Source organism: Carya illinoinensis, chromosome 5, assembly GCF_018687715.1.
Source record: "Carya illinoinensis cultivar Pawnee chromosome 5, C.illinoinensisPawnee_v1, whole genome shotgun sequence".
Classification (NCBI taxonomy): domain Eukaryota; kingdom Viridiplantae; phylum Streptophyta; class Magnoliopsida; order Fagales; family Juglandaceae; genus Carya; species Carya illinoinensis.
The window spans coordinates 46,096,033-46,110,905 of record NC_056756.1 but is presented as its reverse complement, the minus strand read 5'-3'; the positions used below and the strand labels follow the sequence as shown (position 1 = coordinate 46,110,905).

At 37.5% G+C, this 14,873-nt stretch overlaps 3 protein-coding genes across 8 annotated transcripts; 1 reads left to right on the top strand and 2 right to left on the bottom strand.

Moving 5' to 3' along the window:
• The first annotated feature begins 181 nt into the window (after positions 1-181).
• Positions 182-2,328, top strand: LOC122309198 (sarcoplasmic reticulum histidine-rich calcium-binding protein). Of its 4 annotated transcripts, none has more exons than XM_043122581.1 (3): positions 182-342; positions 937-1,011; positions 1,230-2,328. In XM_043122581.1, the coding sequence occupies exon 3, from the start codon at positions 1,255-1,257 to the stop codon at positions 1,975-1,977; it is 723 nt and encodes a 240-aa protein (XP_042978515.1). In that variant the 5' UTR covers positions 182-342; positions 937-1,011; positions 1,230-1,254; the 3' UTR covers positions 1,978-2,328. The 4 variants fall into 4 exon arrangements, with proteins under 4 accessions (XP_042978515.1, XP_042978516.1, XP_042978513.1 ...); XM_043122579.1 differs by having other exon boundaries at positions 183-342; positions 1,196-2,328; XM_043122582.1 differs by lacking the exon at positions 937-1,011.
• Positions 2,329-2,527: 199 nt separating this feature from the next.
• LOC122309197 (fruit protein pKIWI502-like) lies at positions 2,528-5,974 on the bottom strand. Of its 3 annotated transcripts, none has more exons than XR_006242374.1 (6): positions 5,244-5,974; positions 4,656-4,755; positions 4,454-4,549; positions 4,290-4,370; positions 2,941-3,082; positions 2,528-2,860 (listed from the first exon to the last, which is right to left on the bottom strand). XR_006242374.1 is itself a non-coding variant. In XM_043122578.1 (5 exons), the coding sequence occupies exons 1-5, from the start codon at positions 5,801-5,803 to the stop codon at positions 3,020-3,022; spliced, it is 900 nt and encodes a 299-aa protein (XP_042978512.1). In that variant the 5' UTR covers positions 5,804-5,973; the 3' UTR covers positions 2,528-3,019. The 3 variants fall into 3 exon arrangements, 1 of the variants encoding a protein (XP_042978512.1); XR_006242373.1 differs by having other exon boundaries at positions 2,528-2,865; positions 5,244-5,973; XM_043122578.1 differs by having other exon boundaries at positions 2,528-3,082; positions 5,244-5,973.
• A 610-nt stretch (positions 5,975-6,584) lies between these two features.
• LOC122309195 (ATP synthase subunit beta, mitochondrial) lies at positions 6,585-10,872 on the bottom strand. The gene is made up of 9 exons (XM_043122577.1): positions 10,324-10,872; positions 9,117-9,192; positions 8,928-9,016; positions 8,697-8,814; positions 8,507-8,610; positions 8,234-8,392; positions 7,905-8,129; positions 7,497-7,808; positions 6,585-6,996 (listed from the first exon to the last, which is right to left on the bottom strand). Exons 1-9 carry the CDS (start codon positions 10,804-10,806, stop codon positions 6,883-6,885), a joined length of 1,680 nt encoding a protein of 559 aa, XP_042978511.1. The 5' UTR covers positions 10,807-10,872; the 3' UTR covers positions 6,585-6,882.
• Between the last annotated feature and the right edge of the window lie 4,001 nt (positions 10,873-14,873).

Genomic DNA, 14,873 nt, shown 5'->3' with positions numbered 1-14,873 from the left:
GGAAGCAAAAGCGTTTCGTTGGGATGGGATGGGCCGGGCCGGACAGGTCCGGGAGTAACGCAATCTGAACCCATTCGCTGGATGACCCAGTCCAATGCAAAGGCATCGGGTCGCAGGCTGGCTTCGGAATATATCGTAAGTCGTAACCCCCAAAAAAGAAAAACGTGTTTTTTGAACTCTAGCGTGGGCGGTGCGCGATCGTCTATATACACCCAATCAGACGTCGAAGAAAATTCTGGAGAGAAGCGTGAGACCAGAGAAAGTCAAGCCCGAGTTCAATCTAGAAGCCGGCTCGACCACGCCTCTTCGATCTGGGTCTCCTTCGCTTATTCTTCGACTCAGGTACCAGATCTTGATCGTCGGTTTTACGTTTTACTCACCTGCTGAGTCGTTCTAGTGTTTTCTCCGTCATTTTTTTTGTTGATTAATTTTTCCGAAGTTTGATGATCTGGAAGATGCAGGTTTTCTTGTTAATTTATATTGTAATTGTTAAATTTCTGGATTTGTTCTTGATCAATATTGGTTTGTATAGATTCGTATTTTATGCGTTCTCGATGTGTTCTATAGTTTTTTGTTGCTTGCAATTCATAATGATAAATGCGTTATATCTCCGGTTTCTCAATTACATGTTTGGTTGCTAAGATAAATAAGTTGAAGGGAAAAATACAATTTTTAACCTTTTGCTGGATTGGGGACTCTAGGAAACAAAAGATCTCAACTTCAACACTCGCAAAAGAACTCTTTGCATAGTTGACGGGATGTTGACAATGGATATACTTGAACTGCTCTTTTATTTATTTTCTTTCTTTTTGGTATCAAAAAATGATGTCCATTTTTTTCATTTTGAGTTTTAATGATTAAAGAGTCGTAGTACGTAGGATTATGATTGTGGACGGATTGTCTGATCTACTTGTTTTCATTGTCTTCTTTCTACAGATCTGTGTTGGGTAGCCTGGTGTGCCACACACATTGTCATTTTCATTGTCATTGTCAGTCTGGTGAATATTGAAAGTATGTTCCATGTTCATTGTCAATCTGATGAATTACATTACCTATATTTGAGTATATTATTTGTGTAACTCATTAGGAGGAATATTGAAAATTTGAAAGTATGTTTTATTGTACATTACATGTTATTCTGCAAAGCTATGATTCGATGATGGAAGAGCTAACATTGTTTTTTCTCTTCTGTGAGATGTACTTCTGGTCATCATCATACCAAAATGCAGGTATTGAACTGGTTTTTGTATTTCAATGGACGCCAAGAGGTTCATCCAATTGGTTGAGGAGAAAAAGAAGAGAGCTTTGGAGAAGAAGGAGGCCCCTTTGAAATGGGAGCAGAAGCTAGAAGCTGCTGCTAAGGCAAAGGCTGATGCTGAAGCCAAAGAGAGGAAGCTGAAGGCTACAAAGCATAAAAGAAAATCAGTGTCCCATTCAGATAATGACAGTGATAGTAACAGCAGTGATGGGGGAAGGAAGTCGAATAAAAGAAGCCACAAGAGGCACAGGAAGCATGCCCACTCTGACTCGAGTGGTGACAATGAAAGAAAAAAGGAGAAGAAAACCAAGCAAAAGATGAGGAGACAATCCTCTAGCTCAAGTGATGATAGTGCTGATGACCATGAAGGTGGATCAGGTGAAGATTGGAAGAGAAAAAGGCAAAACCACAGAAGGCACAGGCATCATGATTCAAGATCTGATTCTGATAGTTCTTCGAGTGATGATGATGGTGAGGTAATCAAGAGGAGAGGCCATGCAAAGCGTCACAAACACCACAGACGGTTGGAATCTAGTACTTCAGATTCTTTTAGTGAGAACGATGCAAAAATTCGAAAGAGAAGTCATGCAAAGCACCACAAACGCCATGAAAGGAGTGAATCTATTGAAAGTGCATCAGATGACAACCATGAAGAAGCAGGTAAACGAGCAAGGCACATGACGTCTGGCCCCCAAGGCCACTACCGCCACAAACATTGACGCCATCACTTCGATGGGGACAGAAACCATTTGCCCAGGGAAGATTGAGAACAAAAATTTTGCTCGTGATGGTGACATGTATGAAGATTTCTGATATCCGTGATGATCAAGCTACCTTATTAGCGTTAATTTGCTTTGTTTTTTGGTTCATGGATTCCATGAAATTTTGATGCAAACTGGACGTGATTGGTACCAAAATTTGTGGAAGTCTCATGTTCAGACTTGATTAGTAATTAATTCCTAACGTATTTCTAAACCAGACTGACAGTTTTTGAACCAAATTTTAACTTGTGGTTTTGTATGGATTCTTGAGGTTTAAATTTTAGCTTCCAATATATATTGATTTTTTAAGTTTTAGCTTCCAATCTGATTGATCATGATTTCCCATGACTACCACCCTCAATTGTCTCTGCGATTCCATCCGTGGTAGCTTTGTCTGAGTATTTACTTTTGACTTGACCCCGTATTGAATTCCATGGTGGCATTTTCATAGGGATGTAATTGGACTGGTTCCTCGATTGCAGATTTCCAAATAATCCAAACACATTGATTACGATATCGACTAAGAATTTTTGGAATCCATTGGATTGTTCACTATTCTGTGCACGACTCTTGCGGCTAAAGCAACAAGAAAATTGCAGACAAAATTATTGTCAACATGAAAAAGTCAAGCTGCGGGGGTCATCATCTCCTTGTACACTTGTCCTTTAATTCAAGTCCATTGCAGGATAGCACGTACCTCCATATTCTGTTCTCATATAACCGCAGGTTCACTTGAGGTCTACGACCTGTATGATACACCCAGATTCCTGGATAGAAAAGAAAAATTGTAGACATCCACTGGAAAGGATCCTATTATTGCTAGACTTGTCATCGTTCAGATCTGCACTGCAAGTTTACTCCTTTGTCAAAACTCATGTATGAATCCTGTAATTTAGCTTTGCTGCAATGTATCTCACGTACCAAGAAGATTATCATAAATCTCAAAATTGAGTCTTATTTTTTTATGAAAAGCTGACATAAATATTGAGTATCTGGTTTGTCAAAAGTTCTTTAGTATCTTCTCACTTGACACTCCATCTGATACAAGAATCGTGGTAACTTCCTGCAAAAAGCGGAATATTGTTAATCCTAAACATTCAATTTTGTTGATGATGACGTGATGCTTGAATTTGTAAATGCTAAAATCACTAGCTCCTTATCAGTGACTTACATAATACTGTGTTTTTGGGTTTTTTTTTTTTTTTTTTTTTTTTTTGGGAAAAGGGGGAGGGGGTTTGTTAATACATATAATTTGGGGGAGCAACACCGGTCTGACATGGGGCAATGACATAAATAACAGCAGCTATACTATCATATAGCATCCAAGAAAGGGTCTCATAACTATCTGCGGGAGGAGAACAAAAAAAGAAAGTGGCATGTACAGACAAAGGTAAAGTAATGTAGATTAACAGAAGACAGATACCATGCTGCTGCTATCAGAAAGCATCTACAATTATAAATTGGTTTCATGCAGCATTGTGCATGCTACATTAGTGATCTATAAAGGCTTTGAAAATATGGCACAGCACTCTTCAAAAGAAAAGACCTTAACAGTGGTAGATCTAAACAGCAGAAAAGTGTGCGCGCCGCATCTCATGTAGTTAACCTAAAATTATGGGTATTCAAGGCTTTTCCCAAGCTAACTGTTGAAATAAGATCTGATGACATTGCATTAGGGAAACCAAACCCCTCGTCTCTCCATATCTCAACACTCCAGCACAGTTGTTACATGTAGCAGCTTATACAGTAATTATGTGGTCGTTCAGATAATACTCACACAGCAAGGAAGCAAATTCAATTCAGAATTTGTGGTGTTTACTACTGCCTAAGTCTATCTCATCCTTTTCAAGATGCTGCCCATACACTTGAAGTAACCCCCCCCCCCCCCCCTTTCCCTTTTTCCCATTGCAATCCGTTCATTAATAGGGTTGCTACTCCCATACCAATTAAGTCTTAATTGCCACTCCTATAGATTTAAGTGTTAATGACATGAGACCTGATGTTCACAAATTGGAAGTGAACCAGACTATATTCTAGATGCCAACTAGTACAAAATCCAACAACCATAATTTTAATGCATTTTGGCTTTTTGATCCTAACGAGAATATCCATAGTTTTGGACATTATTACCTAACTACTGGCTTGGATTATAGTATAGTGTTGATGCATATAGGGCCCAAAAGGCATATCATGAACTTGAAGATAGGTTATCATCTGTTATGAGACAGAAAGAAGCAAATAAAATAAATTTAACTAAAATAATGGAAGACCTCAGTCATCTGATTCTGCCCACAGAGCACAGCACCAACTGACTGAGGACTGGAAATTCGCTTCTCTCTAGTGAAAGCAGCCTGCAGAAGCAAACACGTCGCAGATATTAATTCAACTCTAGGGACAGACGACCAAAGCTCAATTTCTTGCGTATACACTCTACCTGGACAAAGCCACTTTCACCGGTCCAACTGTCATCTGGTTGGGATAATACGGGCACAATCTTAACCCCAGAAGATTCCCAATGTTTAAATCTATCCTATAAGAGGGCAAATCACAAGTTTTAAAATTGGCTTCTATTTAGTGGACTAGTTCTGCATTTAACAAAATAAACATGTAACACAAACTACAAACAGGAAGCAAACCTGATAAGCCATACGCTTTAGGTTTCTAGCACCATAATAAAGCCTCACATCAGATCTCTTAGAAGTATTAAATCCAGACTCAATGAGAGACCGAATGGGACTGTAAAGTCACGAAAATTATTAAATGATGAGAAAGTGAAGATGGAAAAATCTACAAGCATTGACACTTGAGCGGAGATCAAGTAACACTATCAAATTATCGGGTATGGACCGGAGTGCAGAATAATGCAAGAAAATTAGATTCAGCGGACAAAAGGTAGTTAAGAGAACATAGGCGCTCGATCAAATTTACAATCTTTATGCCAAGATTCAAACCACTGATGATATCAGCCAAAAAGCTCTATGTAGTTTGCTTTGCAGGCATTACATTATAGGGAATGAGGCTCAGACAAGGTATAAACCGGAATCCTTTTGCTCAAAAAATGGTGGCACAAAGGACTTATAATCTTCAAATAGAAAAGGTTTCCACTTCGAGTACAGTTGGTAAGCACTGATAAAGGTACTTTTGGTACAAAACGATCCCTTTTGCTTCAGTAATTTCCAGGGACCAAACGACAATAAGGTACGAAAATCAATCAGAAATCTGACCTAATTGCCGATCCTGTGGCGAAAATCAGAACCGTAGAATAAACTTCGGGAGGCTCGATCCGGTCGATTTGAAAGCCTCTGCCCATGACCTGGCTGAGCTCAACCACATCTCCCTTCTTCAAGCCACAGAGAAGCTCGGCGGTCGAACCAGAAACACTCTTCACCAGGAAGTCGAAAGCGCCACGCTCAGCGGCGAACGAGGGCGGGGAAGCGATTGCGAAGAAGGAAGGCTTGGAAACGTCGGGAACTCGGAGCTGGAGGTACTGACCGGCACAGGTGTGGGACGCGACGAGGTCGGGGGCGTCGGATAGGTCGATGGACACGTGGAAGAGGGACTCAGCGGCTGGCTCTACTTCGGAGAGGGACGCTTGGGTCCAGACGGTGGTATCCTGCCGTACTGCTGCGGCAGATACGGTGGAGAATCGGCGGTAGCGGAGGAGCCTCAATTGGCAAAGGTTGAGGCGGCGTAGGATACACATGGGAGGGAGGAGAGGGCTAAAGTGCGCATAGGGAAGAGAAGGCTTTACACAGAGGCGAGTAGGGGAGAGTGTCAAGAACATGCTTTCCTTTTATGAAGTGTTTCTGTTAACTCGGTCTTCGCGGCGGAGACAGAGGGAGCCATGCTGCCTTAGACGGTGAAGGTAAGAGATCTTGTCCACGTGTGATGATTATAACTTTATCAAAATTTTTATGCGCATCACTTTTACGGACTTTCTATTGAATTTTGAGACTCGACAGGTATTATCCTTACATCGAACGAACGAGAAAGCTCCTTTAAATTATTACTCGCTTTCCCAACTGAGGATTTTAGGAATTAATATTGTAATTTTTTCAAAATATTATTTTTCGTGAAGGAAATTATTTATAAAATTTTGTTGGATAATTGGATTGCCAACCGACCAGACACGCTAGGTGTCCAAATCAGTTCAACAATCTGGTAGATTTCGGAGTGTAATTTTTTATTAGATCGATCCGAAATTGGAAAATATATTTATATATACTTTTAAATATTTTATTTATACAATATTATTTTATATAATAATTATATAATTTTTATTCAAGAAATTACTATTGATAATATATACAATAAAATTATTTAATATTTATTAATCATGTATAAAATATAGTAAAATATATATATTTATATTATATATTCATGGACCGAATCGATGTATCGATGGTTAACGGTCCTGCACGGTAAAAAGAATGAACCAAAATTACAACCCTGCATGCTCTACAACTTCGAGGCCAAATCTGGAGGACAAAAGTGAAACTTCAATCGAAGTTAAGTCCTTGAAAAAACGCGAGGATTGAACCTCGTAGTAAATAATTTCCATGTGAAAACAAAAGGAGGGGTTTAACATTAACAGGTTTCAATGTTCCGAACACAAAAAAGGGTAAAAAAATATACATGTCCGCTTTCTTTTCCCCTTATTAAACAACTAAGAAAAAAAAGGGGCAGGCCACCCTCTCTCCATTTCCTTCACTCTGCAATCAGATTGAAACAGAAATGGAAAATTCTGATCCATTCAGTCTCAAAAAAAAAAAAATATGAAAAACCCATTGCTGGCATTGTCAACACCACCTAAATTATTGATTTTTCGCAATTATGAGAAATGAGGGAGATATAGAAATTGGTCTAAGATGCAGATTCCTTGGCAATCTTCTCTGCCTTAGCAATGACCTCATCAATACCTCCAACCATGTAAAACGACTGTTCCGAAAGGTCATCATATTTTCCATCCAACACTCCCTGTCAACCAAAAGACAACAAAATATATGAATTAGTTAAGGTCATGGACACTGTCATCAAAACAAGGCACCAAAATTCGTATGCCAACGTTGTTTTTTAGCATGTATCCGTCAGCTGGCGGGTGCAGATGGATATGCCTCGTAGCTTTGTTTATTTGCACAATCGTTATTTTCCATCAACGAACAGCTATACAAACCCTACCCCATGAAACCAACAATACTAGACAAATTACATGAAGATCTGTAACCATTCAATGCCTCGGGTCCCCACACGTAGGATTGTTAATTTTTCAACTTCTAAATAAGTTTACAAAAAACTACTTCAATCAGTGAAGTTTAAGAACTTTCAATATGTTCCAGATTAAAAGCCCAGTCGGCATAAATATCCAATGAAAGATGTAGAGATTTCTTCATATGGATGATCTAGACAACAGACATGAAAATTTTCTCAAACTTCACGATCAGATGTGAATGCTAGTATTGGATGGACATAGGACGTACCTGGAAGCTGGTAATACTCTCTTTAAGTTCCACGTACTTGCCAGGAGCACCAGTGAACACTTCTGCAACATGGAAAGGCTGGCTCAAGAACCTCTGAATTTTACGTGCACGCGCAACGGTCAGCTTGTCATCTTCACTGAGTTCATCCATTCCCAAAATAGCAATGATATCTTGCAGATTCTTGTAGTTCTGGAGAACCTTCTGCACTCCACGAGCAGTGTTGTAGTGTTCCTCACCCAAAATGTGAGGGGAGAGCATACGAGATGTAGAATCTAGAGGATCGACAGCAGGATAGATACCAAGCTCGGAGATCTATTTACATTAAAGCAACAGAGAAGTAAATACACGATAAATTGGGTAATAATGATTCCACAGGAAATATTAGTACTTCATCAAACATGGGCAAACCTGTCGAGACAACACAGTTGTGGCATCCAAGTGAGCAAAGGTGGTGGCAGGAGCTGGATCTGTCAAGTCATCAGCTGGCACATAGATAGCTTGGACTGAGGTAATGGACCCTTTCTTGGTGGTTGTGATACGCTCTTGAAGGCCTCCAAGATCGGTAGCCAAAGTTGGCTGGTAACCAACAGCAGATGGAATACGACCAAGCAAAGCAGACACCTCAGAGTTAGCCTGCAGGATGCACCAGCAAGAACAGGGAGGACAGCATCGTTAGCAAGATAAATTGAAAGATTTAAGATAATCCTTCAGGGAAGGCAAAGGCTCCTTCAACTTACTTGCGTAAAGCGGAAAATGTTGTCAATAAAGAGAAGCACATCCTGCCCCTCAGCATCACGGAAATGTTCGGCCACAGTCAGACCAGTAAGACCAACACGAGCACGAGCACCAGGGGGCTCATTCATTTGACCATAGACAAGAGCACATTTGCTTTCAGCCTGAAAGATGGAAACAATGTAGCTAAAATATGAGGAATCAAAAACAAAATTAAAAGAATGACAGTTGTGTGGCAACCAACGAGATAAGGAAACATGCTAATGCATTCTATTAACCTGTTTATCACCAAGCTTAATCACACCACTCTCCATCATTTCCCTGTACAAGTCATTACCCTCTCGAGTGCGTTCTCCAACTCCAGCAAACACTGAGAAACCACCTGTAAAAAAAAAACAGATAACTAAAACTAAGAAAATTGATTAGCAAATAGTGCCTGACATGCATATTGAGTAAAATCAAACCAACCATGAGCTTTGGCAACATTGTTGATAAGTTCCATAATAAGCACCGTTTTTCCTACACCAGCACCACCGAAAAGACCAATCTTACCGCCTCTTTGGTATGGTGCAAGGAGATCAACAACCTGTAGATGAAAAATATAAAATAAAAATTTGCCAAGTTTATCACAACACACTTACCAACTCTATATTACACAAGAATCCAGGCTCTAGAATAGAAGGGACAGGCAGAAAATACCTTAATTCCAGTAACAAGGATTTCTTGTTCAGTTGCCTGCTCAACAAATGATGGAGCTTCTCTATGGATGGGCAAATAGTGATCGGTTTCTGTTGTTGTATTCCCAGTGAAATTGTCAGAAAACTCACATCATGTGAATCAACAGTAATCTTGAACTGCTATACATTCAAAGGTTTATATGGTTCTTACTGATATCACCCCTCTCATCAATAGGCTCTCCAATAACATTTATGATTCGGCCAAGAGTAGCTCTACCAACAGGCACCTAAAGGATATATAAAAAGCAACTTAGGAGAGGAAAATAAAAGGTCAGAAACAACAAAACAGTTAATAAATGGCAAAACATGTTGATAATCACATATCAAAAAATAAATAAATGAAGAAAACGCATCCGCAGGTTTTCTAACAAAAAAGTACACTACCGAGCAGATTTTTTTTTTTTTTATAAGTAACAATACCCAGTAAATATAAAGAATTTCTTTTCAAAAAGAGTAAAATTACGCTTTTCCAAAACCAAATTGAATATCCTGGTGTAAACTAAAATAAGGAACTGGGTATTGGTAGAGTTCCAGTGGCTAACCCTGATTATAGTAGCAGAATATTGATCCACAACAGGCATTTGCAACGTTTGAATTATGCTAGTCGAAAGATATTGACCTTTCACAACAATCAGAAACGCAGCAGCATGATTACCACTTCAAGGATTCATGCATCATATATTAACCATCGACCACAACTAGAACAGAATCTAGGCTTCATAATATCCTTGGTCCATTGTTCCACTTTTTTTTATAGGTAATCAAGAACTTTTATTGATAGTATAGGCATATAGCCCAAGTACACGGGTCGTATACAAGAGAATTGGTCCATTATTCCATATCAAAACAATAACTCGAAAACAGATTAGAAGAGCAATAAAAAGCTAAATTTTATTCGACAAACTAAAAGATTTTGTCAAAATTATTAGTCTTGCGTAAATCATATTCAAATGAGTGACATTGTTGATCGATAGATGTGTCGATAAAAATATCTAAAAATTAAGAGAAAGGGGAGATTCTTTTTTATGATAAAAACTTTATTCATTTCAAATTTTTTCGCAAAAAAGATTAATGATTCTGTTCCGAAGATTGGGAAAAATTATTTTCAACGGCACAAAATGTTCGTTTAAGACTAGCTGATCAGAGTGAAGTCTAGTTTAATCAAAAATATAATATTTTTTCCTTTCCAGATTTGCTCATCCCACAAAAAAAAAAAACACCCAGATCTACAAATCACAACAGCGATGAGTCAGCTAATTTCCACAAATCTGAACACCAAATTACTCATCTTTCATCACCAAATCTCGTCAAATAAGAACCATCAACCAAAAAACAAAAACCAAATGAATGTAACTCACGGTGATAGGAGAACCGGTGTTGAGTACGCGCTGCCCCCTGACCAACCCTTCGGTACCGTCCATAGCAATGGTACGGACCACGTTCTCCCCCAAGTGCTGGGCCACCTCCAGCACCAGCCGGATCGAGTTGTCCAGCACCTCCAGCGCCGTGAGGATCGGGGGAAGCCCTTCCTGGAATCTCACATCCACCACAGCACCGATCACCTGGCAAACCTGCCCGATCGATCCAGCTCCAGTGAACTCGTCAGTAATCTTGCCCCCCTTCCCGGCTTCCTTTGGCGGAGTCGGCGGAGAAGGCGGAGCAGCCGCGGCAGCAGAGGTCGAGTACTCCGCCAAGCGCGTGAGGAGGTAGCCATACGGCGACGCGCGGTTTGGGGGCGCTGGGGATGCAAGTCTAGGGCTAGGGCTGGAGATCGGAGATCTGGCAGAAGAACGCCGTGCTGACGATCGGAGAAGAGAGGATAAGACCCTTCGAGAAGCCATTGTGTAAGAGCTTCGTTAGAGTGAGAGAGAGAGAGAGAGAGAGAGAGAGGCTAGGGTTTGTGGACTTTGGGTGTGGGACTATTAAGTACAGCACTAGTGGCTAAAATGGGAATATCGAATTTATCTTTTTTTTCTTTTTTTTCGTTTTGACGTTGCCAAGGTTGCGGAACCTTGACCAGCTGCAGCATTTTATCGTGGAAACGATGTCGTCTTAACATGTTGGCGAAATAAGTTCCCGTTTTGGTGATACCCGTTAAAGTTCAATTATAATCTGGTATGGACTGAACTAAAAGACTTTTGTACCCTCGTACATATGCTCCACTAAACTGGGTGACCAACTAACAAGAAGTCAAAGGGTGGTGCAATTGCATGTGGCCTAATCCTTGAAGCCCAATTTACTGTTAAGGTATCTCAAATAAATATTTTAACTTTTTAAAATTTATTATTAATGAAGTAGTAGGCTACATTGATTAAATGTGAAATAATTTAAGAAATATTATAAATATATCATTTAGAATTGTAAATGATAAATATACCAAGTCAAAGATGAAAGACACAGTTTTGTTCTTGCTTATGCAAAGCATACTAATGAGTGTTTGAGTATAAAAATTTATTTCAAAGAGTCAATTGACTCGATGGTAGAGGTGCTACCCGCATATGCAGGGGCAGGGGCACCCCCCTTGCCCGCACCCCTCCCCTGCATATGCTGGGGATGGTATTTCCATCTCACACCTTGTCCCAATGTCGAGAGGGTAGGGTGAATATCTAATCCGCCCCTTTTTTTCTCGCTCACTTCAAGAATATTATATCTAATTGAACTTAAAAATTATTTTTTGATTTAAAAATATTTTGTTAGATCCAAATTATTATATAATTAAATCGTAAATTAAAATTTATATATATAATAATAATTAAAAACTAATAACATAAAAATTATATTATTAATTTTTAAATTTGTTAGACTTGTTTACGAGAGAGTGATACTTGTTCACAATATTGCATATGGCATGGGCATCCTAGGCCACCTTTATATAGAACTTTAAAATCATACAAAAGTCTTACTTGAGTAATGTGAGACTTACTAACAAATTTTATATATATTTATATATATACAAAATTTGTAAAATATAAATATATATTTATAAATATAATTAAGTGCGGGGCGAGGTTGAGCCCTGCCCGCCCCGTGCCCCCGCTTAGTGTATTTCATATGGGGCGGAAGACCCTGCCTCAGCATGTGCGGTGCGGGGTAGCCCGTCTGCCAATGCAGGGACAGGGCGGACAGGGGCAGGGTACTGCCCAGCCTTACTTGATGGTATATGATATGATTTTTCATATAAAAAATTGGGATTAAAAGCCTCCACTCCCTTTATAAAAATGAATATGGGCATTTATTGATTTTTTCTTGAAAAACTCTATATATTTTGTGAAAATGATTGAAAAACGAATGATGAGAGGAGGGGGGTAAATAAGTATTTTGTGAAAAGCATTTGATGTTTTGCTTTCTTTTCATTCTCTCCCAAATAACTAAACACCTAATTAAAATACATTTCTATATAGAAGTACAAATTTATAACATATGCTACCTTATTTCTCACATAATTATAATAGCTTCGCATATTTATGAGAATTCGGAGGCTTTTTGCCTCGGGTTTTTGAAATAATGAAATAACAAAACAAAGTGTAGGTATTTTGCTTTCAACATAAAAACTTTATATTTGATACTCTATCTCTCTTATATAAACCTTTATTATTTAGCAAAATAATTACAAAAATACTTAATAAATATTATAATAACCACACTGCCATAAAAATAAACAATAAGTAGTCTTTTTGACCCAACTCCAAAGAGTTGGCAATTTGGTATTTTGGTTACAAAATTGAGACGAGATATTTTGTTAATAATTAGATAAAATATTATTATAATATAATTTTTTAATATTTGTTTGTTTTAGAATTTAAACAAGTTGAATTATTTATTATATTTTTGTGTCTGAATTTGTAATGATTATATGAGATGAGATAGTTTAGGTTTGAGTATCCAAACCACTACTTAAACATTATAGATACATTTTAAGTAATTGAGTTTTTATTATAGGAGTGTCAAATCGCGTTAACGGTTCGTGTTCGTATCGTGTTAAGGCATGTATATTATACTATATGGGTTAATTCGAACACGACCCATTAAGCTTATTATATCAAAATCTTAAACCCTAACACGACCAATTAATATAAATAGTTGACCCAATCCGGCACGGTAGTGAATATTATGAAATATGTTAATACGAACCAACCTTATCTGTTTCAACCCAATTTATGTAAATGAGGTGAACAAACCCGAAATTAACCTGATTAAATTTATCATAAATTTATATAAAATGTTAAAATCATAATATTTATAAAAAATATATATATAACTTACTACAAGTCTAAAATTACAATTTAAATAATAAAAATATCAACATTAAAATTTTAATAATTTTACTTTTAGTTATAGGAGTATAATTATATATTTAACTTTCTTAACAAGTCAAAATAGGTTGACATGTTATTAATCTAAGGTTGACATATTATCAATATGTTAAATAAGGGTGAATTCGGTCCGGTCCGGGGAGGTTTTACGGACCGTTCATGACCTATTCGGTCCAGGATTTTCCCACCCTGGACCGAACCAAACTTCATACGGTCCGGTCCGGTCCAGTCTGGTTGGTCCATTTGGTCCACCCTATGACTTTTTTTTTTTTCAATGACATTTTGTTTAATACTTATGTAATTATATTGTGACATATTTAATATATATACATATAGTATACTATTATATATATTAGTAATACACTACTACTATTAGTCTATTAGTAATAATACTATAACTAATAACTATATGTAATAATAGTAATAGTGATAACTATATATGTAACTATATCATGTAATAATAATAGTAATATATGTAACTATATGTAATACTAATAACTAATACTATTAGTCTATTAGTACTAATAACCATACTAGTACTAATACTATAACTAATAAATATATGTAATGATAGTGTGACGCCCCCAAATTCCGTTTGGGATCGGACGGACATTTGAAGCGTCGAGACATGCAACACAAGGTTACCTGCCCCCGTTCATGACATATAAGATGCAATGTTCCTAACATGCATCTAACATTATGCAATATTCGCAGCGGATAATTTTTTTCTTTAGCAATACTATGCACCAAATTGAAAATATCCCAAATACTTAAAACATACTTCATACATAAAGACTCATTGAGTAGATCACAATACTAGTCCAAAATGGTTATGATCCAAAAAATACTAAAGATGCAACTCCATTGTACAAGTAGTAATTTACGTTAACTACTATATTAACATTGACGTCACACCATCGCTTAGTCAACTGTGTCTAGTTGATCAGCTCCTGATTCTCCTTCAGGACCTGTAACAAGATCTACCATTCGGGGGGAATGGTAGTTGGGACTACCAAAATGAGATTTGATTACAAATCTCAGTAAGTTAAAACTTCAAGTGCGACCACGAGGAACTGTAATTAGTGATTCTAAAAGTTAGAACTAAATCACTAAATATTTGAAATATGGAAAATACTAACTTAAAGAGTAAAATTTTCATTGTACTCTCTACATGTGGGAAAATGACCGTTTTACCCATAACTTAAGGATTTTGCATACTAACTCCAAAAGTTTCCAAAATTTACATTCCTCATGTAAATTTTGTCCTAAACTTAAATATCAACTCATAAAAATTAAAAACAAAACACAACTATGAAGAACACACTATGGCCGAAACATCCATAGGCCATTTCCCTTGATTTTTGTTGCAATTCCTTCCAACTTCAAAACTCATGCTTAAACCAAAATTTTATAACAAACATCTTCCAATCCTAAGTTCAAAACCATACTTAAAACATCCATTTAGAAAAAGCTAATAATTAACACCAAACTTTTTTGTAAAAAGATCCAAGCACTTGAATCACAAGTTTTGACCTTAAATCAAAACATCTCCAAGAATTTCAAAAATCAAATCTTACTTCTAACATATTCATAAT

What these genes read in the sequence shown, in the direction of transcription:
- LOC122309195 (XM_043122577.1), bottom strand. Translation starts at nt 10,806, where the DNA reads ATGGCTTCTCGAAGGGTCTTATCCTCTCTTCTCCGATCGTCAGCACGG. An exon ending in TGATGAGAGGGGTGATATCA is followed by an intron (nt 9,017 to 9,116) that starts GTAAGAACCATA and finishes ATACAACAACAG; the next exon opens with AAACCGATCACTATTTGCCC. An exon ending in TTAAGCTTGGTGATAAACAG is followed by an intron (nt 8,393 to 8,506) that starts GTTAATAGAATG and finishes TCCATCTTTCAG; the next exon opens with GCTGAAAGCAAATGTGCTCT.
- LOC122309198 (XM_043122582.1), top strand. Translation starts at nt 1,255, where the DNA reads ATGGACGCCAAGAGGTTCATCCAATTGGTTGAGGAGAAAAAGAAGAGA.
- LOC122309197 (XM_043122578.1), bottom strand. Translation starts at nt 5,803, where the DNA reads ATGTTCTTGACACTCTCCCCTACTCGCCTCTGTGTAAAGCCTTCTCTT. An exon ending in TAAAGCGTATGGCTTATCAG is followed by an intron (nt 4,550 to 4,655) that starts GTTTGCTTCCTG and finishes GCCCTCTTATAG; the next exon opens with GATAGATTTAAACATTGGGA. An exon ending in GGCAGAATCAGATGACTGAG is followed by an intron (nt 3,083 to 4,289) that starts GTCTTCCATTAT and finishes CGCTTTTTGCAG; the next exon opens with GAAGTTACCACGATTCTTGT.